This window comes from Ciconia boyciana, chromosome 11 (assembly GCF_034638445.1).
Source record: "Ciconia boyciana chromosome 11, ASM3463844v1, whole genome shotgun sequence".
NCBI lineage: Eukaryota > Metazoa > Chordata > Aves > Ciconiiformes > Ciconiidae > Ciconia > Ciconia boyciana.
The window spans coordinates 1,150,770-1,178,296 of NC_132944.1; the positions used below are offsets into that span (position 1 = coordinate 1,150,770).

The following is a 27,527-nucleotide window of genomic DNA, read 5'->3' on the forward strand; positions in this document are numbered from 1 at the left end:
TTATTATTATTATTATTATTATTATTATTGTATCTTCCTTTGCTGTCCTATTAAACTGTCTTTATCTCAACCCATGGGTTTTACTTTTTTTTTTCTGATTCTCTCCCCCATCTCACTGGGGAGGGAGGGTGAGCAAGCGGCTGGGTGGTGCTTAGTTGCTGACTGGGGTTAAACCACGTCAGTCCTTTCTGGTGCCCAATGTGGGGCTGGAAGGGTTGAGATAATGACAGATCTGACCACAGTGTGTTAAAACAAATTTGTTATAAGCATTCGTTATATTAGTTTAGTAGTCGCTGGTCACAATGTTGACTTATTTGCTCTCAAAGTTGTTGTATTTGTTCTCAGAGTTGTGTTATGTAACACATAACTTGCCATATATACTGTTTATCAGTATTTAAGTGCTGTTTATCACCTCTGGGAGGTGGATTAAGGTTATCACTTTGCTGTACTGTGTAACACTGGCTTATGGTACAATAAGATTATTGGTCGTGAGATCAGTCTGGTATTTGTACTCAGCATTGCCATCACCTCTGTACTTCGGGAGCCATCTATTGGAAATTATTAATAATTACACTTTTTACTTAGAGTGCCAACCTATGGGGGAGACACCTTCCTCCATCTTCCCCTTCTCCTCCTGGCTAATTAGAATAGCTCTTGAGAATTTTGAATATCCTTGGGATGGACAAACCAGCGTGTTCCTATTGCTATGTCTCCTGAAAGTGTGTCATGTCCTGCTTAGGGTTAAACAACTATTTAAGAATACTGCGTCTACTCCAACCCCAGCAACAGGCATGGCGGCTACTCCAACCCCAGCGACTGGCACTGCAGCTACTCCAAGCCCTACAATGGGCACTGTGGCTACTCAGACTCCAGTGACAGGCACTGCAGCTGAACCAGAGAACAAACCTGTGCCGGTATCAGTCACCCCTCATATACAAGAAGAAATGTTGGAAGCGAAAGTCAGCTCATTTAGTAAGGGATGAGAAGCTTCTCCTAAGAGGGAGCAGAAGGATGAAGCATACCGCCCCACCAGCAAGGAGGCAGACTACTCTAAAGCAGGGCCTTGTAGGGAGAGGAAGAACTCATAAACGAGACGGTAACCACCTGATCTCTGTCCCTGAGTGAGCTGCAAGATACGCGAAAGGATTTCAGCAGTCATCCAGGCAAGCCCATTGTCACCTGGCTGCTCCGATGCTGGGATAACGGGGCCAGTAGCCTGGAATTAGCAGGCAAGGAAGCCAAGCAGCCGGGATCCCTTTCTAGGGAAGGGGGCATTGACAAAGTGATTGGAAAAGGGGCACAAGACCTCAGCCTCTGGAGGCAACTCCTGTCAGGCGTGAAAGAAAGATAGCCCTTCAAGGAAGATGTTATATATCGCCCTGGGAAATGGACCACCATGGAGAGAGGTATCCAGTACCTGAGGGAATTAGCTGTGATAGAGGTGATTTATGGTGACCTGGACAACGAGCAGCTCTTCAAAGAACCAGATGAAGTCAAGTGCACATGACCCATGTGGCGGAAGTTGGTACGGAGTGCACCATCATCGTATGCCAACTCATTGGCAATACTGACCTGGAAAGACAGAGAGGGACAAATGGTGGAGAAATTGGCTGGCCAACTCTGGGAATATGAAGAAAGTCTTTTCCACCCTATGGGCCTGCATCTTGTCTGTGGAGAAATTGCCAGACATGCTAGCCAAGAAACTGTCCTGGGAGTTCCAACAATTCAAAGAGAATATGTCCTGCTCCCTACCTGTATGAACCAGTATCTCAGCTATTAGGAGTAAGCTCCTCTGCTCAATGGAGAGGATACAGTGGGTATACACCACGGGGCACCCTATGATTTTACCTGCGTAACCATGGAGAGGACATGAGGAAGTGGGATGGAAAATCTATCTTGACCCTCGAGGCATGGGTATGTGAGTTGCAAGGAAAAACAATCACAAGAGGGGGCTCTTCCAGGAAAATTGCTGCTCCAGTTTCCAGTGGACAGTTCCCCAGACAGAGTAGAAAGGCTGATCTTACTCTGGATTTTAATGAAGGAACTCCTGACTTGTATTTACAAGAAGTGGGTAATGAGTACTGTGACCAGGACTAGAGGGGCCCTGCCTCCAGCCCTGTTAGCTACTCACCCACCAGTGACATCACAAGAACCTTCACAAGCCAGGTTCCTGCACCTGCCCTATCAGCTACTCACCCACCAGTGACATCATAAGCACCAGCACAAGCCAGGTTCTGCCCTTGCCTTATGAGCTACTCAGCCACAAGTGACATCACAATGTCCCCAGGTCCTCGATCACCACTGGTCTCATGCTGATGGGATCACTGCTATGTACGAGGCTTCCTGAGACCTGCCATTGCAGTTTTGTTGAGAAAAATGCTATGCAAAGTCCCTGAGCCATCTTGTCTGGCAGGGATGGGAGAGCTTCTGTGTATGAGGGCTCTGAATCCCGCTGGTGCACCCATGATGGAAACAAACACTGCTGAGGTTGTGCATCCCCAAGCCCCTCTGGTGCGCTGCCTCTGGGCACACTGCTGTGAGCCAGTGTCCCCAGCACTACCCCAGAGATAGGAATGCTGCTTTGTGTGAGGGTTTCAGTCTCCTGGGGAAGGAGCTAGTGCTCCATGGAGATCCGCCAGTGCACTGGTTGAGCACACAGCTGTGTGCCTGCATCCCAGGGCCTTGCTGGTATACTATCAGTGGGAATGCTGCTGCTCGACTGGAGCACCACTGCTAAGCACGGTGCTATGGGCACATGTCCCTGGGCCCAACCGCTCTCCTGGCTGATTGGCACGCTGCTGTGTACAAGGCTCCCCGAGCACTGCTGCAGCTCCTGGGCTGGGAAAGATGCTGTATGTAAGGGTCCTAGAGGCTCACTGCTATTCCTGGGCTAAGCACAGCCTCCAGAAACGTGGAAGGTACAGCCCCAGCCCTGCCACAGTGACTGTCCCTGCAGGAGGGCCCAGAGGTTCCTTGGGTGCCTTGTGGCTCCCCTCTCTGGTTTGTGTGCATTGGCACATGGGGGTGCTGCTGCAACTCCCTCACAGCCTAACTCCGTCCATCAGCCCTTTGACTGAGGCCAGGGCTGCAGGAAAAGGCTCAAAGAAGCACTGCGGTCTTGAGAGAGAATTTATTTTTGAAGTCTTGCCTTTCTCCAGGGTATTTTTTTTATCTTGTGACAGCAGGAGAGGTGAATTCCTGGGACATCCTTTTCGAAGCACTGGAGGACTTTGTGCTGGGCATGTTCAAGAAGCTTAAGTTTAAATTATCACATATTGATTATGAAGGGATGCACAATCTGTGCAAAGGTTTGCTTGAAGAAGCCAATGACGCAGTCAAGCTTGCTTGAGCCCATGTGCGAGCACTAAGGACCAGATGCTGCTGGTCTTGCCTCCAAGGGTGAGGAATTGCATGGACCTTCTTTTGCTGTCACTCTGCTCACCTGTTTCAGGGACTGCTGTCACGGTTCCTCCACGTCCCCTGGGATCTCCCACACAGTGCCTACAGCGCTTGTCCTCGATGGCGGGAGAACCCCTTGATCAGGCAGGGTGGGCTGGGCTCCTTGTTCTGCTCAGGGAAGGAGAGTGTCCCCATGTGGGAGCAGGGTCTCCTTGGGATAGGAAGGCCTCCCTGCAGACCCAAAGGCAGTGCAGCGCATGTCTGCTGCCTTCACCCCTGTCTGACAGAGGATACTGGGGTATAGGATGGAGGGAACACGAGGAGAGCAGCCCACGGGAGGACAGGGTGTTGCAGCCTCACAGGCCCTGGCTTGGGGAACCCCAGAGCTGAGAGCAACCTCTGAGCCCCAGGCACCACGGGGTGATGCCATGGCAGTGGGATGATATGGGGCAGGGCAGGGGATATGCCAGAAAGGGGCCTTTGGAGCTGGTGGCTGATGGGCTCCGCCTGGGATGATGGCCCTGGCGAGGACTGGGATGGGAAACCCCCTTGGATCATCCATGGCCTCGGGTGCTGGGGGTGGGGTTGGCTGAGGGCTGGATCTGGGGGGTTGGAGGGACTGGGAGCAGCCCTGGGGGATGCTTGGCATGGAGGGCCAGGGTTTGGATGGAGCCGGGAGCCGCTGGGAGGGATCCGCGGGCAGGGAGGCCTGGGACGGGCCCGGGGGGTCCCCACAGCCTGGGCCGGTGTGAGGCAGCCCTCTCCCTGACCCCCAACCATGCTCCCCCTCATCTGCCCGGCGCCCGGTGACACTAGGAGCAGCACAGATTGGCGAACGGGCCACGGCACGGCTAATGGCAGTGTGGGGAGGGTGGGGGCAGGGGCACCATGAGGGCTGCGTGGGCCGGGGGGGTCAGCTGGGCTGCTGTGCCTGGTGGTGGGGTGGGCTAGGGCCAGGGCTCTGCCTGGCGCCCGGTGACGTCAGGAGCAGTACGGGTCACCATTGGCGGGGCGCTCGGGCGCGGTAAGACCGGGGCGGGCCTTGGGCTGCTGCTGGGGGTCCTGGGCCGGGTGTCGAGCCGTGAGCGTGGGGTCCCTGGGACCCCATCTCGCCCTTGCGCCGTGGGGTAGGGGCACGGGGATGTGTGGGGAGGAGGAAGGGTCCCGTGGGCACAGAGGAGGGACAGGTGGGGCTGTGGAAGGGGAACAGGGAACGGGCAGTTTGGGATGAGGAAGAGGGCCAGCGCCGGCGCTGGGGATGGGTGGGGGGTGGGAGAGACGTTGGGGATCGGGTAAGGGGACAGGGCTGGGGTAGGGACACTGTGGGAAGGGGGATGAGGAGGGGTGTGAGGGTGAGTGCCTGGGTGGGAGCCTGTTTCCCATGGGGTCATACAGGAGGACGGGAAGGCTGGGCTGGGGCGCCATGGCCTGGGGCCACAAGTGCTGGGGGAACTTGAGTGGGAGCAAGTCCATCTCCCTGGCTGCAGGTGGGATCCCCCATGGGATCCCCTATGCCCACGGCAGCACCCTGACACGTTGGGCGGTGCAGGTGACCCAACCCCTCTTTTCTACTACCGGTACAGGAGCGGGTGCCGCCGGGCCGTGTGCTGCATCCACTGTCCCTGATGGGAATGTGCTACCACTCATGCCCAGAGAGCCCGGCCCTGCATGGCACAGACGTCTGTGTTCCCTCTGTGCTGCTGCCCCCAGCACTGAACTGGGTGGGTTTGCCACAATATGGCTGTATTTCCCACAAAGGAAGCGAACCCCGTTCCCACAGCTGGCCGCATGCCTGGGCTACCCATGTCCCCAAGCTGTGTGCTGGCCCCATGCCTGTTTGTCACCATCCCCTGGTCCCTGGGACCGGGATCTGGTGCAGAGGTGCTGATGTGTCCCCAGAAGGGTGAGTGGGGGGAAGATGGTCCTCTCTCGCCCTGCTGCATCACTGCCCCGGCCTGCATTGTCACTGGCTGAGTTCTGCTGTTTCATGGGGAGCCCAGTACCCCACAGGACTAGGGGATGGGGCTAGGGACACCCTGTTGGTGTTGGGCGGCTCTCCCAGTGTTTCACCCTGGAATGAGGAGTGTGGGCATGCCCCTGCGCTGCACCAGGGCTCTTCCCATCTGTCCTGGAGTGGGCAGGAGCCGTGTGATGCCATATGCTTGTGGGTGTTGGACATGGTGGCACACCAGGAGTTCCCACGTGTGTGGGGGTGTTAATTAGCACTTTATTATCAGGGAGATGTGGGGGGCTGGTGTGGCCCTGGGGCATCCCTGGTGTGGTGTGTCCCGTGCTCTCAGCTCCTGCAGGAGAAGAGGAGGTAAGTGACGCTGGACAAGGGCAAGCACCCCCAGCCAGGCAGCCTACCTGCCATGGCCTGGAGCTGATGGGACTGGTGCAGATGGGCAAGGAGGAGACCTCACCTGCGCCTGTAGTGCCAGATGGCCCCAGCAAAGACTGCAGCCACGGTCAGCAGCACCGCAATGATGATGCTGACACTGAGAGCTACCTTGGAGCTGCCTGGAGGAGAGAGGAGAGAGAGGGGTTGCAGGTGCACAGGAAGCCATGGCCAGAGCTGCCATCGGAGCCTGACCCACCATCCTCCAGGCACCTGCATGGGGCCAGGGGCCTCTGTCCGCACCCTGCATCCCATCCCCATGGGTGGTACCTACCCCATGGGATGAGGAGGCTGCGGGTGCCCAGGCTGCGGTGGCGCACACGGCAGGCGTAGCTGTGCCCGTCATGGGGGTCCACGGCTAGGATGCTGCGGAGCTGGTAGGTGAGGTCGGCATTGGGCAGGATGGCGCTGGTGTTGAGTGCCGGGCCTGGCGGCACCTCCTGGCCATCCCGCAGCCAGGCCACGCTGATGGGCTGTGGGTAGAAGCCGGTGACACGGCAAACCAGGAGGAGCTGGTCTGGTCTGGGTGTGCGGGCGAAGACCGTGGCCACAGGTGGCTCTGGAGGGCAAGAGCCAAGGAGTGAGGGGAGCCCTGGTGGGGCACCACTTGGCTCCAGTGTGGAGGGCTTTGGGGTGGCTGTACCAGGGTTGGGGTGGTCTTACCTTGTCTCTCTAGAGCTGCCCTCCCATACTCGATGAATTTCTTCATGTGGTCAACACAGGTGACATTGAGAAGGTGCTGCAGGGTTGCAGAGAAGCCAGTGAAGGTATTGAACTGCCTCTCAACTTGTGCCGCCAGCTCACTTTCCTGCCACCTCTCCCAGCAGCTCTTGTCCACATTGAAGCTGAGGAAGTTGTGGGCATTGTAGGCAAGATGGTAGAATTTGGTATAGGAGCCATTGGGATACAAGTTGCAGCCGGTCGCGCACTGGAACACAAAGGGGTCTGGTGGGGGGACAATAGGCATCATGAGTGCAGCTCGAGCTGGAGCTGGAGCCTGAAATTGCAGCTTGGCACCCACTTCTTTGGGCACAGCCCTTTCCCGCTTCCCTCTGCACCCCAAGTCATTCTCCCCAGGGAGAAGACATGAAAGGCCAAAGCTCAATTAGAATTGAAACTGGCCAGTGTTGTGTCAGACAACAAGAAAGGCTTTGTTAAGTACGTTAATAGCAAGAGGAGGTCTAAAAACATTGGGCCAATACTTGTTGAAGATGGTCACCTGACTAATAGGAATGAAGGAAAAGCGGAGGCATTCAATGCTTTTTTGGCCTCAGTCTTTAATAATACTGATAGACTTTGGGCTTCCCACTCCCCTCAGTTAGAGGACCACGACTGCAGGAACAGTGATTTTCCATTTGCGGACACTGAAATTGTAAGTGACCAGCTGTATCAGCTGAATGTTCATAAGCCCACGGGGCCTGATGGGATTCACCACAGAGTGCTGAAGGAGCTAGTGGATGTTATGGCAGGACACCTCTCGATCATCTACCAAAGGTCTTGAGAGTCTGGGGAGGTCCCCGCTGACTGCAAGCTAGCCAATGTTATTCCAATTGACAAGAAGGGCATGAGGGAAGACCCAGGAAACTACAGACCTATTAGTCTAACCTCAGTACCTGGAAAAATTGTGGAGAAGATCATACTGGGTTCTATTGAAAGGCATTTAAAGGACAGTGCAGTCATCAGGCACAGTCAACGTGTTCACAAAGGGAAAGTCCTGTAACTAATTTGATATCCTTCTACAATAAAGTCACCCACCTAGTGGGTGAAGAGAAGGTGGTCGATGTAGTTTTTCTGGATTTTAGTAAGGCTTTTGATACTGTCCCTCACAGCATCCTTCTGGACAAGTTGTCCAGCTGTGGGGTGAGTGGGTTCATGGTGTGCTGGGTGAAGAATTGGCTGGATGACAGGGCTCAAAGGGTTGTAGTGAATGGGGCTGCATCTCGCTGGTGACCGGTCACCAGCAGTGTTCCTCAGGGCTTAGTCCTAGGGCCAGTGCTGTTCAATATTTTGATCAATGATCTGGATGCAGGAGTTGAATGCACCATTAGCAAGTTTGCTAATGATACAAAACTGGGAGGTGCTGTTGACTCTCTTGAGGGACAAGAGGCCTTGCAGAGGGATCTAGATAGATTGGAGCATTGGGCAATCATCAATGGCGTGAAATTTAACAAGAAGAAATGCCAGATTCTGCACCTGGGATGGAGTAATGGTGAACACAAGTATAAATTGGGAGAGGAATGGCTGGAGAGCAGTCCTGCAGAAAGGGATCTGGGGGTGCTGGTTGGCAGCAGGCTCAATGGGAGTCAGCAGTGTGCCCTGGCAGCCGAGAGGGCAAACCGCATACTGGGGTGCATCAAACACAGCATAAGCAGCTGGTCAACAGAGGTGATTATCCCACTGTATTTAGCATTGGTGCAGCCTCACCTTGAGGCCTGTTCTGGGCCTCACCATTTAAGTGTGCAGTTCTGGGCCTCACCATTTAAGAAGGATGTGAAGGTACTAGAATGTGTCCAGAGGAGGGCAACAGAGCTGGTGAAGGGGCTGGAAGGCATGGCCTCTGAGGAGCAGCTGAGGAGTCTGGGCTTGTCTAGTTTGGAGAAAAGGAGGCTGAGGGGCAACCTCATTGCTCTCTGCAGCTTTCTGAGGAGGGGATGTGGAGAGGGAGGTGCTGATCTCTTTTCCCTGGGATCCAGGGACAGGACTCCTGGGAATGGTTCAAAGCTGCCTCATGGCAGGTTCAGACTTGACATTAGGAAACCTCTGTTTACAGAGGTGGTTGATGCCCCAAGCCTGTCAGTGTTTAAAAGGCATTTGGACAATGCCCTTAATAATTTGCTGTCCTGGTTTCAGCTGGGATAATTTTATTTCTAGTAGCTGGTATAATGCTGTGTTTTGGATTTAGGATGAGAACAATGTTGATAACACACTGATGTTTTAGTTATTGCTAAGTAATGCTGACACTAGTCAAGGACTTTTCAGCTTCCCATGCTCTGCCAGGTGCACAAGAAGCTGGGAGGGGGCACAGCCAAGACAGCTGATCCAAACTGGCCAAAGGGATATTCCATACCCTACGATGTCATGCTTAGTATATAAACTGGGGGGAGCTGGCCAGGGGGCAGGGATCACTGCTTGGGGATGGGCTGGGCATTGGTCAGCGGGTGGTGAGCGGTTGCATCACTTGTTTTTTTTTCCTTAGGTTTTATTCTTCTCTCTCTCTCTCTTGTTGTTTTCCTTTTCATAGCAATTTAGTATTATTACTATTATTATTGTTATTATTATTATTATTATATTTTATTTTATTTCAATTATTAGACTGTTCTTATTGCAACCCACAAGTTTTCTTGCTTTTGATCTTCAGATTCTCTCCCCCATCCCACTGAGGGGGGAGGGTGGGCAAGAGGCTGTGTGCTACTTGGTTGCCAACTGGGGCTAAACCACAACAGTCCTTTTTGGTGGGGCACGAAGGATTTGAGATAATAACAGATTAACCAGAGTGTATTAAGGAATTTATATCTGTTAACAGTTGTGGGTCACGATACTGATTCATCTGTTCTCAATATTGGTTTATCTGATTTGCACCATGCTCATTTTTTTGCTATACATGTTAAAGATGGGTGTTGATTTTTGCATTTTGCTGTGCTCTGCAGTGATTAGTGATGTTTTGCCTGGGAGATTTGTTATTGAAACACTGTCCTTGAGCTTAATCTGGTATGTGAGCTTTGTACTGAAGCCATTACTGTACTTTGGGTACCACCTCGTGGAGATACTTAGCAATTATACTTCTTCCTTTGAGAAGTTTTTTATAGAGAAAATACAGAATGGCACCTTCGCTACCTTCTTCTATGATGTTCCCTCCTTCATTACAATAACTTTTCAGTATCTTGAACATCCTTGGGTAGTTAAGATACTTCTATTGGTATTTCTTGGGAATATTGTTTTGGTTTTGTCTAAGGTTAATAAGCAATTTAAGAATATCATCCAGAGATCTGCCCCAAGGCTGGATAGTTATGAGTGGCAGGGTGTGTGGGATAGCATGGGCAAATGCCTAGGATGGTGGGCACCTCCAGTGTTTTGGAACTTCACCCCTGAACAAGTGCAGAATCCTGAAAAATTAGTAGAATATGTGGAAAAAGTATGTGTCACCCTGGCAATTCTAGGGAGACACAAATCACTGCAATGTGCTGGGGTCTGGCCCATGCCTACCGAGCCCTGTTCAACACTATTCAGTACCCTCAATGGGAGGAGAAAGTCTCTGGATCTGATGACAAAACGACAGGTACTGCGGCTACTCCAACCCCCGCAACAGGCACTGCAGCTGGACCAGGGAACCAACCCGTACAGGTATCAGTTGCCCCTATACACAAGAAGAAACCTTTGAAGCAAAAGTCAGCTCGTTTAGAACGGGATGATGAAAAAGCAGGGCCATCATGAGGAGAGGAGGAGGAAGAGGAAGAACTCGTAAACGAGATGGAAACCACCCGATCCCTATGCCTGAGTGAGCTGTAAGATATGTGAAAAGATTTCAGCAGTCATCCAGGCAAGCCCATTGTCACCTGGCTGCTCCGATGCTGGGATAACGGGGCCAGTAGCCTGGAATTAGCAGGCAAGGAAGCCAAGCAGCCGGGATCCCTTTCTAGGGAAGGGGGCATTGACAAAGTGATTGGAAAAGGGGCACAAGACCTCAGCCTCTGGAGGCAACTCCTGTCAGGCGTGAAAGAAAGATAGCCCTTCAAGGAAGATGTTATATATCGCCCTGGGAAATGGACCACCATGGAGAGAGGTATCCAGTACCTGAGGGAATTAGCTGTGATAGAGGTGATTTATGGTGACCTGGACAACGAGCAGCTCTTCAAAGAACCAGATGAAGTCAAGTGCACATGACCCATGTGGCGGAAGTTGGTACGGAGTGCACCATCATCGTATGCCAACTCATTGGCAATACTGACCTGGAAAGACAGAGAGGGACAAATGGTGGATGAAGTGGTTAGCTGACTCTGGGTATACGAAGAAAGTGTCTTTTCCTCCCTTGTCTCGGCTGTGGAGAAACTGTCCCGGGAGGTCCAGCAACTCAAAGAGGATAGGTCCTACTTTCCACCTGTATGGACCAGTATCTCAGCTATTAGGAGTAAGCGTTCTTCTGTTCAATGGAGAGGATACAGTGAGTATACACCACGGGGCACCCTATGATTTTACCTGCGTAACCATGGAGAGGCATGGGTATGAGTTGCAAGGAAAAACAATCACAAGAGGGGGCTCTTCCAGGAAAATTGCTGCTCCAGTTTCCAGTGGACAGTTCCCCAGACAGAGTAGAAAGGCTGATCTTACTCTGGATTTTAATGAAGGAACTCCTGACTTGTATTTACAAGAAGTGGGTAATGAGTACTGTGACCAGGACTAGAGGGGCCCTGCCTCCAGCCAGGTGGAGGAAAGGGACAACCGGGTTTACGGGACTGTGTGGATTCGATGGCCTGGCGCATCAGACCCACAGGAGTATAAGGCTCTTGTAGACATTGGTGCACTGTGCATCCTAATGCCATCAAGCTATATAGGAGCAGAACCCATCTGTATTTCTGGAGTGACAGGGGGATTCCAACAGCTGACTGTATTGGAGGCTGAAGTGAGCCTAACTAGGAATGAGTGGCAAAACCCCCCCATTGTGACTGGCCCAGAGGCTCCGTGTGTCTTTGGCATAGACTACCTCAGGAGAGGGTATTTCAAGGACCCAAAAGGGTACCAGTGGGCTTTTGGTATAGCTGCCTTGGAGACAGAGGAAATTAAACAGCTGTCCGTGGTGCCCGGTCTTTTGGACGACCCTTCTGTTGTGGGGTTGTTGAAGGTCAAAGAACAACGCTTGCTACCACAACAGTGTACTGGCAGCAATATCGCACCAACCGAGACTCCCTGATTCCCGTCTATAAGCTGATTCATCGACTGGAGAGCCAAGGAGTGATCAGTAAGGCTCGTTCACCTTTTAAGAGTCCTATATGGCCAGTGCGAAAGTCTAATGGAGAGTGGAGACTAACAGTAGACTATCGTGGCCTGAATGAAGTCACGCCGCCGCCGAGTGCTGCCGTGCCAGACATGCTAGAACTTCAATACGAACTGGAGTCAAAGGCAGCCAAATGGTATGCTACAACTGATATTGCTAATGTGTTCTTCTCAATCCCTTTGGCAGCAGAGTGCAGGCCACAGTTTGCTTTCACTTGGAGGGGCATTCAGTACACTTGGAATCGACTGCCCCAGGGGTGGAAACAGGGCCCTGCCATTTGCCATGGACTGATCCAGATGGCACTGGAACAGGGCAAAGCTCCAGAACACCTGCAATACATTGGTGACATCATCATGTGGGACAATACAGCAGAAGAAGTTTTTGAGAAAGGGAAGGAAATAGTCCAAATCCTTTGGAAGGCCAGTTTTGCCGTAGAACAAAGTAAGGTCAAGGAACCTGCACAGGAGATCCAGTTTTTAGGAATAAAATGGCAAGATGGACATCGACAGATCCCAATGGATGTGATTAAGAAAATAACAGCTACGTCTCCACCAACTAGTAAAAAGGAAACACAAGCTTTCTTAGGTGTTGTGGGTTTTTGGAGAACGCATATTCCGAATTACAGTCTGATTGTAAGCCCTCTCTGTCAAGTGACCCGGAAGAAGAACGATTTTAAATGGGGCCCTGAGCAACAACAAGCCCTTGAACAAATTAAACAGGAGATAGTTCATGCAGTAGCCCTTGGGCCAGTCCGGGCAGGGCAAGATGTAAAAAATGTACTTTACACTGCAGCTGGGGAGAATGGCCCTACCTGGAGCCTCTGGCAGAAAGCACCAGGGGAGACTCGAGGTCAACCCTTAGGGTTTTGGAGTCAGGGATACAGAGGATCTAAGGCCCGCTATACTCCAACTGAAAAAGAGATATTGGCAGCATATGAAGGGGTTCAAGCTGCTTCGGAAGTGGTTGGTACTGAAGCACAGCTCCTCTTGGCACCCCGACTGCTGGTGCTGGGCTGGATGTTCAAAGGGAGGGTCCCCTCTATACATTATGCAACTGATGCGACGTGGAGAAGTGGGTCACGCTGATTACACAGTGAGCTCAAAAGGAAACCCCAGTCGCCCAGGAATCTTGGAAGTAATCATGGACTGGCCTGAAGGCAAAGATTTCAGAATATCGCCAGAGGAGGAGGTGACACGTGCTGAGGAGGCCCCACTGTACAATAAACTACCAGAAAATGAGAATCAATATGCCCTGCTTACTGATGGGTCCTGTCATATTGTAGGAAAGCATCGGCAATGGAAATCTGCTGTATGGAGTGCTATATGACAAGTCACAGAAAGTGCTGAAGGAGAAGGGGAATCGAACCAATTTGCAGAAGTAAAGGCCATCCAGTTGGCTTCAGACATTGCTGAATGAGAAAAGTGGCCAGCGCTGTATCCCTATAGTGATTCATGGATGGTGGCAAGTGCCTTGTGGGGGTGGTTACAGCAATGGAAACAGAGCAACTGGCAGCGCTGAGGCAAACCCATCTGGGCTGGCGCATTATGGCAAGATATTGCTGCCCGGGCAGAGAACCTGGTTGTAAAAGTACATCACGTAGATGCTCACATACACAAGAGTTGGGCCCCTGACGAACATCAAAACAACCAGCAGGTGGATCAGGCTGCTAAGATTGAAGTGGCTCAGGTGGATCTGGACTGGCAACATAAAGGTGAATTATTTATAGCTTGGTGGACCCATGACACCTCAGGCCATCAAGGGAGAGAGGCAACACATAGATGGGCTCATGATCATGGACACTATTGCACAGGTTATCCATGAATGTGAAACATGCGCTGCAATTAAACAAGCCAAGCAGTTAAAGCCTCTGTGGTATGGAGGGCGATGGCTGAAATACGAATACGGGGAGGCCTGGCAAATTGATTATATCACACTCCCACAAACCCGCCAAGGCAAGTGTGGGGTCAGCCCTGAAGTGGTCAGGCAGTTGGACTAGATGATCATTGTAGGTCCTTCCAACTAAACTATTATTTCCTTTTCCTTTTCCTTTTCCTTTTCCTTTTCCTTTTCCTTTTCCTTTTCCTTTTCCTTTTCCTTTTCCTTTTCCTTTTCCTTTTCCTTTCCCTTCCCTTTCCCTTCCCTTCCCTTCCCTTCCCTATATTCTGTTCCATTCTATTCCCCCATGTCACTGCCCTGCTTTATGCTGGGTGGAAACTCTGCGGGTGAGAAACCTGTCCTGAGCCCTGTAGCTCGTTATCCTCTGAGCCCACATCAGGGTTGGCAGGCATGGCAAAGCAGGAAGCAGTGCTTTGGGGGAGTGACGGAACATGGGGTGCAGGAGAGCAGGAGGACGGTGGCACTCTGCCCAGCACCCTGCCCTTGGTTAACCAGCGCTGCACCAGTGTGTGGGGCCAGGCGCTGGCTCCATGTGTCCCGTCCCACAAACATGAGCGGAGAGGCCCCTTTGACCTTCTACTCCACTTTCTCAGATGACTTATCTGGTGGGATTTGGGGTGCCTGGAGAGCAAGGGGGGGGCTGGTGTGAGGGTGTAAGTGGAGCTAAGCACGTCCAAGGTTTGTGCTGGGGACCAGGATGGCCCCATGTGACCTTGGCACAGGACAGGGTGGTTTGGTGGTCTTGCTGGTGCAGGATGAGGCCCATTCCCTGCCCTCCTGCCAGCCCCGTTTTGGTAAAGCTGGTGGTGGTGGCTCTGAGCTCCTTCTCACAGCTCCCTCCCCTGGGTGAGGAGGTGCTGAGCACCTGGTACTCACAAGGTGTCTGGTACAGCCTGGCATCACCGGACAGGGACAGGATGAAGTTGTGCATGTAGATCCTGAACAGGTTGTGCAGGTTCTCCCACTCTGCTGCAGGCAGGGCTGGGTAGACCCATGGGTGGAGGTAGAGGATGTTCCAGGTGTATTTCTGCAGAGTAGCAAAGACGATGTCCTCCAGGGTGGCCCAGGCTGAAATGTCCACAAAGCTGGTGTTGTGGAAGATGAAGGTTTGGAAAAGGTGGAGTTTACAAGAGCCTGTGGGGAGAGGGGAGAGAGGAAGCGGCTTTGGGGTGCAATGAGGATGAAGGAGGAGGTCAGGGGACTGCTGGCTCTAGTGCTCGTGGGTGGCCCCAGGAGGAAGGGTGGCTTGCAGTGTCCCTGGGGACAGGCAGGGCAAGATGGGGCAGACAGGAAGGGTGGGGGAAATCCCCTGGTTTCACTCAGTTTGCAGTTTCCTTCCACAGCCTTCTCTGAGCCTCTCCCTGCTTCTCTAATTTCAATTTTTTAGCCATCATTTTTTAGCCATCACTGCCCCAGTGTGACCTTCTGGGAGCTGTCACTTAGCCGTGAGGAAGGGATGGCGGGGGGACCTCGGTGCTGGCTTGGGGTGATGTTTCCCCTGGCAAGGAGCACCCGTGCCAGACCCAGATCTACTGGAGACCTGAACACAGTGCAGGAGCTGGGGGGGCTGGGAGGGAGGGGCATTTCATCCCAGTTTAGAGGCTCCCGGGCAGTGCTCAAGACCGAACCCTAACAGGAGGCAGGAGACTGAGTTTGATGCTGCAGTGCTGAATGAAGCTCCGGTAGTAAGCAGGGCAGAGTGAAGCCTGTTTTGGAGCAGTGGGTGCCCCCCTGGCCAGGGTGCGGTGAGCACCTGCCCCCAGAATGGGAAACACAGGCTGGGGATGCAGGTGAAGGCTCGTTGTAGCTTCAGGAGGAACCTTCAAGTGTTGTTTCACAGGGGGAGAATGCTGAGGATCCAGAGACCCATCAATTGCAAGAGAAATGATTCTGCAGGCTGTGGGCAGTGCCCAGGACGTGCCCAAGGGGTTGGAGCCCAGGGCAGGGCTGTTGTGCTGTGAGGGGCTGAGAACCCCTGCTGCCCACAGGCTCTCTGCAGGAGGAAGGCGTCTTTGGGGCCACCCCAGCACCTGAGGCCTGGCTGAGGGACCCCTTGCCCCTTGGCTGCTCAGGCACCTGAACCCCAGTGCCAGTGGTGCTGGGCTGGACAGGATGGTGTGGGGCAGGGAACTCTGAGGAGGTGGGCAGGGATGGGGCACCTTTGGGTACTGTGGGGTGGGGGGTGGCCCCTTGGTGATGGGGAAAATGGTCTGTCTGTGCCCACCCGCTGCCACCTCTGTGGGGTCCTGCGGTGCAGGGATGGGAGCAGGTGGGGATGAGCCAGGGCTCCCACTTACCCTCTGGATCTGCCCATGTCCCAGGGAGGCTGAGGAGAAGGAAGAGGAGGCGAAGGGTCTGCATGGTGCCAGTGGCAAGTGTGTAGGAGCAAGTGTAGCAGGAGGAGGAAGGGGCCACGGGAGCCGTGACCACACATTTCTCCCCAGGGCTGCTTTGCCTGGGCAGCTCTAGCCCTATCAGTGTCATGGGGCAGCCCCGGTAGCCAATGAGGCTGGTGCTGAGGTTTTGGGGAGGGCTTGGCCGGGTGTGTTCCCCAGGAGGAGGTGGGGAGGTGGAGAGAGCTGGGCTGGGGTGCTCTGGCTGGTGGCTGCGAGTGCCAGGGGAATTTGGGTGGATGTGAAGTCATCCCTCCTGGCTGAAAGGGGGCATCCCTCCTGGCTGCAGCAGCACCCTGACACCCAAGGAGATGTAGGTTGAGCCTGGCCCATGGTGGCCTTCACCTCCTCCTGTGGTAACCCCCAGGGGATTACTCTGTAGACCCCTGGCAGAGAGTATTGGGTTTACGTGGCAAGGTTTTGGTAGCAGGAGGCCCGCAGGGGTGGCTTCTATGAGAAGATGCCAGAAGCTGCCCCCATGTCCAACAGAGCTGGTGCCAGCCAGGTCCAAGACAGACTTGCCACTGGCCAAGGCTGAGCCAATCAGAGGTGTTGGTAGTGCCTCTGTGATAACATATTTAAGAAGGGGAAAAAACTGCTGCGCAACAGGAGCTGGGAGAGAGAAGTGAGAATATGTGAGAGAAACAACTATAGAGACACCAAAGTCAGTGAAGAAGGAGGAGGAGGAGATGCTCCAGGCACTGGAGCAGAGATGGTGCCCATGCAGCCCATGGTGAAGGACCACGCTGGAGCAGATATCAACCTGCAGCCCATGGAGGACCCCATGTTGGAGCAGGGGGATGTGCCTGAAGGAGGCTGTGACCCCATGGAGGGCCTGCACTGGAGCAGGCTCCTGGCCAGGACCTGTGACCCCACAGGGGACCAATGCTGGAGGAGTCTGTTCCTGAAGGACTGCAGCCTGTGGAAAGTACCCATGCTGGAGCAGTTCGTGAAGAACTGCAGCCCATGGGAAGGACCCATGCTGGAGAAGTTCATGAAGTACTGTCATGTGGGAGGGACCCCATGCTCTAGCAGGGTGAGGAGGAAGGAGCGACAGAGACAATGCATAACAAACTGACATCAGTCTCCATTCCCCATACCGCTGTGCAGCTTGGGAGGAGGAGGTAGAGAAGTCAAGAGTGAAGTTGAGCCCAGGAAACAGGGAGGGGTGGGGGGAAGGTGTTTTTAGATTTGTTCTTGTTTCTCATTATCCTACTCTGATTTTGATTGGCAATAAATTAAATTAATTTCCCCAAGCTGAGTCTGTTTTGCCCATGATGGTAATTGCTGAGTGATCTCCCTGTCCTTATATTGACTCATGAGCCTTTTGTCATATTTTCTCCCCCTTGCCCAGCTGAGGAGGGGGAGTGATAGAGCGGCTTGGTGGGCACCTGGCAGACAGCCAAGGGGAACCCACCACACCACCTTTCACCACCCTCAAGACAGAGTCCCCCAGAGCCTCAGCGTGGCTCTTTCATGGCTGTCAGGCATATTGGGAGGGTGACTGTCCCCCATCCCTCCAGCTGTTGCAGTGGTAGGAGTCAGGCATGGGGGCAGGAGTCAGGAGTGGAGGAGATCCCAACCCAAAACCATCCCGGACAGAGGGTAAGATCAGCACTGGAGCTGGAGCAGCTTCGCACCTGCTCGAAAAACCTCCCTGTGCCAGGGGATTGGAGATGTCACTTGGGTCTTCCCTTCCCCTTCTCTCCCCAGTGAAACATCTCAAATCCCTCCACCTATCCCTGGTTTGTGGCCTGCTCTGTCCCCCCCCAGGTTGTCACTGCCCTTCTGCCAGGGACAGACACTGGCCATGGAGATACTGAGATGTGGGAGAGGTTGGCGGAGGAATTGCTTCTCCTGACATGCCAGGGGAGATCGGCCAGTGTCCAGGAAAAGGGGGAGTCTTCCTGGCCGCAATGTGTCTGCAGCAGGCTGGGGGGTTTCCTGGGGGACCTTGTGAGAGGGAAGGAGAGTGAGAGCCACAGGACCCATGTGCAACTGGGGAATTTTGTAGCTGTTTAATGTGGTGGTTTTCCAGAGCAAACCCTGTTGGTGCTGATGGGTTAGGGATGGGACATGAGATGAGCAGGGAGAGCTGGCAGCAAGGGAGCTCGTTGCTGGGCGGGCAGCCAGGCCTCAAATGATGAATTCCTGGGTCTCCAATGTGGCCTCGTCACCTTTCCTGAAAGGGGGGGACCACCACGAGCCATGCTTGGGGCCAGGGAGTTCATTCCTGCAGAGCTGCTGCTGCTGCTGCAACTCCTGGCCCGACCCATCTGCCCATGAACTTTAGAGCAGACAGTGGGAGGGAGACCTCACCTGCGCTTCCACCACCAAAACCCCCCGGCAGAGGCTGTGGCCACAAGGAGCAGCACTGTGATGGTGATGCTGATGGTTGGAGCTGCGCTGCGGTTTTCTGGGACAAGGAGAGAAGAGGGCAGCCATGTGAGTGTGGCAGCACCAGGCAGGAGCTGCCCCTCGCAGGGCCAGTGGCTGCTACCTGCATCCTGCACCCCATCCTTATGGGTGGCACCTACCCCATAGGATGAGGAGGCTGCTGGTGCCCAGGCTGCGGTGGTGCACACGGCATGCGTAGCTGTGCCCATCATGGGGGACAATGGCCAGGACACTGCGGAGCTGGTAGGTGAGGTCGGCGTTGGGCAGGATGGCGCTGGTGTTGAGTGCCGGCACCTCCTGGCCATCCCGCAGCCAGGCCACGCTGATGAGCCGTGGGTAGAAGCCGGTGACATGGCAAACCAGGAGGAGCTGGTCTGGTCTGGGTGTGCGGGCGAAGACCGTGGCCATGGGTGGCTCTGGAGGGCGAGAGCCAAGGGGTGAGGGGAGCCCTGGTGGGGCACCGCTTGGCCCCAGTGTGTGGGTGGCTTTGGGGTGGCTGTACCAGGGTTGGGGTGGTCTTACCTTGTCTCTCCAGATCAGCCCTCCCATACCTGCACAGGGTGAGGATGTAGCTCTGGCAGGTGATGGAGAGGAGGTGCTCCAGGAGCGCTGTGATGGCCTTCTTGCTGGTGAGAGACTTGCTGACCAGCTCTGCTAGCAGCGATGGCTGCTGGGGCTCCCAGCACTGCCTCTCCACCTTGAAAGCTGTGAGGTCTCTGCCGCCCTCCCCGACATCCATGAAGCCCCAGCTTGTCCTATTGGGGTTCAGCAAACAGCCCGCACGGATCTGGACCACCAATGGGTCTGCCAAGAACAGAGCCGGTGGAGAGATCCCGTGAGGGTGTGGCACATGGCTGGCACGAGGCGGGATGTGGCTGGAGGCACATGCAGAGGTGCGATGGGCAGCAGGGTGAAATGGGCAGCAGGGCATGAGGCCATGCTTCAGGAAGCCCCAGGACACCCCGCAAGCCCTCAGTCCCCTTAGAAGGCCGGAATGGATACAGGGCCAGTTAGTGCGGAGCAGTTGCTCAAAGAGTGTTGTCCCCCGAAATATTTGCTCCCAACTTTCTCTTTCCTTGATCTGTGCTGTGTGGGTCCTGCAGCCCCAGTAAATTTGGTGGCAGCTCCCTGGTGTGCAGAGGGGTTCCCCTGAGCTAGATGGCAGGAGCCCTGAGGAGTGTTTTCGGTGCGCTGCCCTCCCTGCCCCTGCTAACCATATGCCCTGTCAGCCACAGCATTTTCCATTACCCTTTCAGGAGCTGTTGCACCCTTTGAGACCCCACAAATGCCACCCCGGTGGGGAGGAGGGCACAGCCGGAACCTGGGGAAAGGGGCTGGGGCTCTAGCTGGGGTTGTCCCCCTACTCACAGTCCATTTGCGCCTGCTGGACCATTTCATGCACATATTGGACCACATTGCGCAGCAAGAGTTTGGAGTGGGACTTGATCTTCCCTGCATCACCCTCAGCTGTGGCCTGGCGGGCCCAGGGCCAGTGGAAGTGGATGCTCCAGTTGGCAGGATCCAGTGCAAAGATGGGTACATCCCCCAGGAGAGCCACCCCGGACACCTCGGCAATGCTGACGTTGGTGAAGAGGCTGGTCAGGAGCATCCTGAAAACCTGCGGCTCTGCTGGGAAAGAGGGTGGCGATGGGAAGGGCTGCAGGACAGAGGAGATGAGGTGGGGGACTGGAGGGGAAACGGGATTCAGACTAGACATAAGGAAGAAATTTTTTACGCTGAAGGTGGTGAAACAGTGAGGGACTGTTCTAGTGAACAGATTGCCCAGGGAGGTGGTAGATGCCCCATCCCAGGAAACATTCAAGGTCAGGTTGGATGGGGCTCTGAGCAACCTGGTCTAGTTAAAGATGTCCCTGCTCATTGCCAGGGGGTTGGACTAGATGATCTTTAAAGGTCCCTTCCAATCCAACCCATTCTGTGATTCTACACTCTTCATCCCACACCACAGGGACCCCACCCCAATCCCCCAGGCATGTCTTCACTGGACTCCCACCTCCTCGCCTGCTTAGGGTTGCTTCCCTGTCTGAACTTCCTCTGCCCCCTGCTGCTCTTTTTCTTTCTCTATTTTACTTTCAATGAGGTATTTCTCTCCCATACAGGAGTTCAGGCACCTCATTTCCTCCCTTCCCTGCCTCCTTCCTGCCCAGCGCCTGCTATCTGGCTGTGCGGGGCAGATGGTCGGGGGCACCCCAGTACTTGTTTGGGGCAATGCTTCCCCCAGAATAAGCACCCATGCCAGGACCTGGATCTGCCAGAGACCTGCACACAGTGGAGAGGACATGGAGGAAGGGAAAGGGCATTTTGTCCAGGTTTGGGGGCTCCCGGGCATCAGGAGCTCAAGGAGACCAAACCTTGACAGGGGCAGGAGAGTAGCCCAGCCCAGAGATCAATCCCATGTTCCAATGTCTGCTGCTGCTGCCCTGGAAACATGAGGTCTCACAGGGTTGTGGTGAAACGCCCTGTATGACAGCAGCGCCTGAAACACCCTCTTGCAGGTGTAGCTCCCCAACGAACAAGGGGCTGCTGGAAGGGCCTCAGAGCACAACATGGAGCTGAGGTCCCCCCTGGGGCCCACAGGGTCCCTGCAGGAGGAAGGCACCTTTGGGGGAACGCCAAACCCCAGGCCTGGCTGGGGACCCCTGGCCCCACTTCTGCTTCAGTGCCCGAGCCCCTGTGCTGGAGCCGGTAGGGCATGAAGCTGTGAGCTGGAGGCAGGAACAGAGATGGTGGGCAGGGACAAGGCACCTTTGGGTGCTGCGTGGTAGGGGGTGGCCCTTTGATGCTGGGGATCATCCCCCCCATGCAGGGGACAGTGGACTGGCCGTGCCTCCCTGAGGAGCCTGTGGGGTCCTCTGACAGGGGGGTAAGAACAGTTGGGGTGAGACAGGGCTCCCACTTACCCTCTGGGTCTGCCCACATCCCAGGGAGGAGGAGGGGGAGAAAGAGGAAGAGGAGGACGTGAGGGGGCTGCATGGTGCACGCAGCAAGGCCGAAGCAGCAGCAGCAGTGACTGTGGGAGGAGGAAGCAACTGTGGGGTCCCACACTTCAACCCAGCCCAGCAGTCATAGCGGTGGCTCTCCGCCAATGGGACTGGTGCAGACGTGTCGGGGAGGGCCCCAGAGGTCCCGAGCTGGGGGCTGGGGATGTGTGGGAGGTAGGAAATAAGGTCTTGAGCATGAAGTGCTGCAACAGGCTGGGGCTGGGGAGAGCCCGTCCAGGACAAGAGAGCAGGGAAAGGGAGGCCCAGGAAATGGCACTAGGAGAAAACAGGTGCTCGAGGACCCGAGCTGGGTCCCCCTGACTCCCCCTCCCCACCGATGGTACCTTGCTCCCATGCCCGTTCTTGTGGGATGCACCAGCTCCAAGGGAGGTGACGACGGTTTCGGGTTTCAGCCCTGACTGGAGAAAGACAGCTGCTGTCCTCTCAGCCTCGCACAGGGAGAAAGGCTGCTTTGGGCCCCCCCCAGGCACCTTCAGCTCAGGCTCCTCCTGCACCGCCTGCTAACCCCGGGGATGGGGCTCCCCAGGGAGGAGGTGAAGAGCAGTTCCTGCCCTGCCCATGGCTGCGGGAACAGTGCTGGGGAGCTCCAACTCTCCCGTAAACGCCCCCAGCAGAGGGCTTGGGGCTGGGCTGCAGCCTGGCACTCCCCTTTCCTTCCCACCATCTTTGGTGGGAAACTCTGTCCCCCTCCCCAAATGCCCCTGGGGTGTGGGAACAGGAATGGTGGGGGCCATCCCCCTGCTCTGTCCCCATTATCACCAGTGTCCAGTGCTGGAGGGACAATGGGGTGACCAGAGCTGGCCTCACCCCCACAATGTCCCCTACCCACTGCTCCTTCCTGGCTGTCCCTTGGTGCCTCCCCTCATCATGCAGTTTCTCTTCCCCTTTTCTGGGGGTGCCCGTGTTGGGGGCAAAGGCAGAACCGAAACCACAGCCAAGGGGAAGTTTGAGGGGGCGTGCCCTGGTGACCTCCAAACACTGAACCCCTTCCCTTCCATGGAGCTGTCCCACAGAGAAGCAGGGATGCTGCGGTGGCCTGGCAGGCCCAGAAATGGCACCAATGGTCCCACTTCCCCAGCAGCTCATCTCAGCATCACCCAGGGGATGTCCGGCCATGCCACCACAATGTCCACATCCCTCCTGGCAGGGCCACCAGTGCCAGGGTCAGAGGAGAGCGTTTTGGCTGGTGGGATGTCAATGTGCAGCCATGGGGTGGCCAGTGAGGGAAGGGGCAGGGGGTGCTTGTCCATGCAGTCCTATGAGGTGACCATTTGTCCTCATGGTCCCCCTAAGGTGACTGCTGGTCACTTTTTGCTGAGCAGCTGATAGACCATTAGCAGGCCTCTGGCTTGTGCAGGTGCATGTGAGGTCACTGGTGGCTGAGTAGCTGATAGGGCAGGTGCAGGCACCTGGCTTTGCAGGTGCTCTTGATGTGTTCGACCCCCTCTGAATTTTCTCCAAATGTCTCCCACTGTTGCAGTGGACCACAAGTTCTGCTTTAGCTCTTCCTCATCTCTATTGAATGTACTTGTCCTCATGTTTTTGTTGTTTTTTTTGCCCTTTCTTACGTGCTGTAGCAGAGGTCTCAACTTCTTCCTCCTTGATGTTGTCACTTCCTTTGGTCAGCAAATGATCAAAGGGGGCAGGGGGACAGGACAGGACAAATGGTTCTGTTTGTCCAAACAGACCATTGGTTCTCACGGTCCCCTCAGATGACAGTGGTTCTTACAGTCCTCCCAGGTGACCACTGGTCCTCACTGTCCCCCCCCCCAGGTTACTGTAGGACTTTGCAGTTCCACCTCATGTGACCACTGGTCCTCGCAGACCCTGCAGGTAACAGTGGTCCTTGCAGTCCCCTCAGGTGACCATTGGTCCTTGCAGTCCCCCCCTAAGGTGAGGGCTGTAACCCTCCTGAGCTCAGAGCCGCACCTGGGTGAGTTGGGGTGAGATGAGCAGGGCTGCTGTGCCTCTGGGTGCTGCACTGGGTGTACAGGCACCAGCACCCGCTGGCCTGGGCTGAAACACCTGAAGAGACCTCTTGAAACACCTGGGGTGTTTGTGTGTGTGTTATTGTAGGGTCTCTTGGGAGGTCATGCACACGACCATCTTTTCTTACCAGGTTTGCTCACCAGCTGCATCTACTCTCCAGGTTTGGTGGGTCGCCTTCATCCTGCCATGTCTTGTGAGTGGTGCAGGGTGTTTCATTCCATTTGGGAGATGAATTGCCCCATGTGCCCTGTTGGTGCTGAGGCTGCGGGCTCCGAGCCCCAAGGTGAGCCCTGCCTGCAGCTGAAAGTTTCATCTGTCTGTCCTAGCTCAGCAAGGGCTGGGAGAGACTCAGCATCACTCCTCCTGCAGTGAGATCCCTGAGGTCTGCGGTGCCAGCAGGTGACTCTGGCTGTCAGGGAAATTCAGTCCTGCCCACAGCACTGTGGTTCACAGGGTTTGGCCAGGGGAGAACCAGCTCCGGTGGAGTTGTGGTGGATGTGGCCACAAGCCAGCCAGGTTTTCTTCTGACTCAGCTGATAGTTGGCTCGCGCACGGCTGCCAGAGACTTTTCCTGTGAAACTTTGCCAGAAAGTTGTCCTGTGAAACCAAAACTTTTGAAGCCGCACATTCAGGTGTGTGGTTGATTGGGAGCACGAACTAAATTCCTTCCTATGCCTGTCTGAACTCCGCTGTCTCTGATGGGAGATTGGCTTCCTTTTTCTCCTTAATTGGGAGGCTTGGGGGCACGTTACCCCCATGTGCACAGTTGCTTATTTCCATGAAATATGTAAGAACGTGTTTGTATATGCAGAAACACACTTTTATTTATTTATTTATTTTGCTTTGGTGTTTCCTGCAACTAGCACCAATAATTCAGTAGTGCTCCAGCTTCCATTTGCAGCTGGTCAAAACCTCCCCGAGCCTGTCCAAATCCTGAAGAAAGGCACATGTTCTTAGCAAAAACATGAATGTTTTAATTTCATTTCATACACAACTGCAGCTCCCACGGATTACATCAGAGTTTCACTGTTACTCAGCACTTTGTAAAACAGTTTGTGGCCAGGTGCTGTTAGTCTGTGTGGAACAGTTCAGTCTCAGCACAGATATTTCTGGAATATGGTTAATAAAGGCAGCTTTTATGAAAAAATACTAGAAAGCGACAGTAGAAGGGTACAGGTTACCACCTACTGATAAATGTGTTATTGTACCATAACTTGGAGAAATTGCCACTGGGCATTGGGGTGCCCTAAAGAGCCTCAGTGGGTGCATGGGGCAGTGCCACAAGGTAAGAGGTGATTGTGTGTAACAAGTGAGGAGGTCTCAGACTTGCATGCTTGTCTGCTTAGCAAATTGAAGCAGGTCAGGAGCCCCCCTTGTGTCTCCGAGTTGAGTTGATCTCACAGTTGGCAGTGCTCAGAATTTTGTCAAGCAGAAAAAGGTAGAGTTTTTGTCCCTGTGAGGGTGGTGGAAGGAAATGGGGGCTGTTGGCTCCCTTCTGGGCTAAGCTTCTTTGCTCAGGATGGAGTTCCTGGACTCTGATTCCTCCATCTGCTGGTGCTTTCTGAAATGAGAGGGGGATGGCTCACAGGTACTCCATGGAAGAGACTTCATGGGGGTGCAGACAGCAGCTGGCAGGGCCAGAGCAGGAGCTTTGCTGCTAAGTGCAACAGTCCCCTGGGGGGTTTCCTCCCCTCCTCTCCCACTGCTGCTCCAGGGGCAGAAAGGGCCTCACCTGCGTCTCCGCACCCAAAGCGCTGCGATGGCAGACACAGCCATGGCTGCCAGCAGCCCGGCCCCAAGCCCTGCGATCAGCACCACCTCTGAGTTCCCTGAGAAACAAGAGCAGAGCTTGTCATGAGCTTTCCCAGCTTTGCTCCACCTCGCGGGGCAGGGCGGCTCAGGAGCCCCATCCCTGTCCCCATGGGTGGCACCTACCCCATGGGATGAGGAGGCTGCGGGTGCCCAGGCTGCGGTGGCGCACACGGCAGGCGTAGCTGTGCCCGTCATGGGGGTCCACGGCTAGGATGCTGCGGAGCTGGTAGGTGAGGTCGGCGTTGGGCAGGATGGCGCTGGTGTTGAGTGCCGGGCCTGGTGGCACCTCCTGGCCATCCCGCAGCCAGGCCACGCTGATGGGCTGTGGGTAGAAGCCGGTGACACGGCAAACCAGGAGGAGCTGGTCTGGTCTGGGTGTGCGGGCGAAGACCGTGGCCATAGGTGGCTCTGGAGGGCGAGAGCCAAGGGGTGAGGGGAGCACCAGTGGGACACTGCTTGGCCTCAGCATGTGGAGGGCTTTGGGGTGGCTGTGCCAGGGTTGGGGTGGTCTTACCTTGTCTCTCTAGAGCTGCCTTCCCATAGTGCAGTAACATCTCCATGTCGTCAACGCAGGTATCGTTGAAGAGGACGTCCACCAGCTCACTGAAGGCAGTATAGTTCTGGAGAATGGCCTGGACGTACCGTGACAGGCTGGTGTCTTGGGAGAGGAGCCAGGTGGCATTGTCCATGTTGAAGTAGAGGAAGTCCTGGCCATTGTAGCCCACATAGGCAAAGGCCCGGGAGGTCCTGTTGGGGTAGAGCTCACAGCCTGCCATACATTGGGCCACAAAGGGGTCTGGAGGGGCAGAGAGGAGAGAGAGGTTGGATGAGAGGCTGGGACTGACTACCTGCAGACGTGGTCGGCATCTCCTGTGCAGCGCCAGCACTGCCGGGTCCTTCCCCACTTCCCAGATGCTGTTCGGAGAGGGGATGCAAAGACCGGATACTCACAGGGCACATCTTTCTGCATGGCACCTTCGTTGATCAGGTGGCTGAACTGCTGCAAATAGATCTTGATCATGTTCTCAATGGCGTCCCAGTCACTGCGGGGCAGGGCTGGGCGCACCCAGGGCTGGTAGAAGTGGATGGTCCAGGTGCGCTTATCAAGAGAACCGAGCTCGATGTCTTCCAGCAGGCCCAGCCCCTCCGTGTCCACGAAAGAGGTGTTTTGGAAGGTGGAGGTCTGGAGCAGCCGGATAGTGAAGGTCCCTACATGAGACAAGGGTCAACAGGAGGAGATGGGAGTGGGAGGAGAGGGCTGGGGAAAGTGGAGGGGGTGAGGGATGGGTCCTCGGGGTTTCAGGGACCTGTGCCCCCTCCTGGGTCTGCATCCTTGGCAGACCCAGCTCCCACTCCCTGCATCCACCTGGCATGGCTGCATCCCTGCCAGGGAGGAGGTGTGGAGCCAGGGGACAAGAGGGGTGAGGAGGCAAGTGCCCAAGGTGGGTGGGGAGCAGGAAGCCCCTCGCCCATGGGGTCCCACAGGGGCATGGGGGCAGATGTGGATGAGCCAGGGCTCCCACTTACCCTCTAGGTCTTCCCATGTCCCACAGAGGAGGAGGCGGCAGAGGAGAAGGAAGAGAAGGAGGCAGTGTCGAGGGGGCTGCATGGTGCCAGCAGCGTGCAGTAGTGGATGCAGCGGCAGGAGGAAGGGGCTGTGAGAGATGTGGCCATGCACTTCTCCTCAGAGTGTCTCTGCCCGGGCAGCACCACTGGTGCTAGTGGCCCTGGCAGCCAATGGGGCTGGCACTAAGGTTTTGGGGAGGGCCCTGAGGTTCCTGCTTGGGGTGGGCCGGTCTGAGGCACCCAGAGTATGGCTGTGAGTGCTGCGGAAATTTGGGTGGAAGCGAGGCCATCCCACTGGCTGCAGGAGGGGTCCCTTGTGGCTGCGGCAGCACCTTGACAACCAGGGCAGTGCGGGTGACCCAACCCCTCTTTTCTACCCCCATTACAGGTGGAGGTGCCACCTGGCCATGGGCTGCATCCACTGTCCATGACAGGAACATCCCTTGCTGCCACTCGTGCCCAGCATGTGTGGCCCTGTGTAGCATAGACATCTCCATCCGCTCAGTGCTGCCTACTTAACCGGGTGGGCTCACCCCAGTGTGGCTGTCTTTCCCGCAGGGGAGGCGAACCCCGTTCCCACAGCCTGACTGCATGCCTCGGCTCCCCATGGCACCAGGCTGTGCACTGGCCCCATGCCTCTTTGTCACCTCCTGGCCATCCCTCAGCCA

At 55.1% G+C, this 27,527-nt stretch overlaps 3 protein-coding genes across 3 annotated transcripts; all 3 read right to left on the reverse strand.

The window, feature by feature from the left end:
* Positions 1 to 5,613: 5,613 nt before the first annotated feature.
* LOC140658227 (antigen-presenting glycoprotein CD1d-like) lies at positions 5,614 to 16,043 on the reverse strand. Its single transcript, XM_072876380.1, has 6 exons — positions 15,980 to 16,043; positions 14,559 to 14,816; positions 6,461 to 6,742; positions 6,072 to 6,356; positions 5,823 to 5,919; positions 5,614 to 5,702 (listed from the first exon to the last, which is right to left on the reverse strand). The coding sequence occupies exons 1-6, from the start codon at positions 16,041 to 16,043 to the stop codon at positions 5,696 to 5,698; spliced, it is 993 nt and encodes a 330-aa protein (XP_072732481.1). The 3' UTR covers positions 5,614 to 5,695.
* A 2,168-nt stretch (positions 16,044 to 18,211) lies between these two features.
* LOC140658228 (T-cell surface glycoprotein CD1b-3-like) lies at positions 18,212 to 20,081 on the reverse strand. The gene is made up of 5 exons (XM_072876381.1): positions 19,841 to 20,081; positions 18,995 to 19,276; positions 18,613 to 18,888; positions 18,395 to 18,491; positions 18,212 to 18,257 (listed from the first exon to the last, which is right to left on the reverse strand). The coding sequence occupies exons 1-5, from the start codon at positions 20,079 to 20,081 to the stop codon at positions 18,212 to 18,214; spliced, it is 942 nt and encodes a 313-aa protein (XP_072732482.1).
* A 4,900-nt stretch (positions 20,082 to 24,981) lies between these two features.
* LOC140658088 (antigen-presenting glycoprotein CD1d-like) lies at positions 24,982 to 26,902 on the reverse strand. Its single transcript, XM_072876047.1, has 6 exons — positions 26,821 to 26,902; positions 26,245 to 26,502; positions 25,808 to 26,089; positions 25,417 to 25,701; positions 25,214 to 25,310; positions 24,982 to 25,042 (listed from the first exon to the last, which is right to left on the reverse strand). Exons 1-6 carry the CDS (start codon positions 26,900 to 26,902, stop codon positions 24,982 to 24,984), a joined length of 1,065 nt encoding a protein of 354 aa, XP_072732148.1.
* Positions 26,903 to 27,527: the final 625 nt, after the last annotated feature.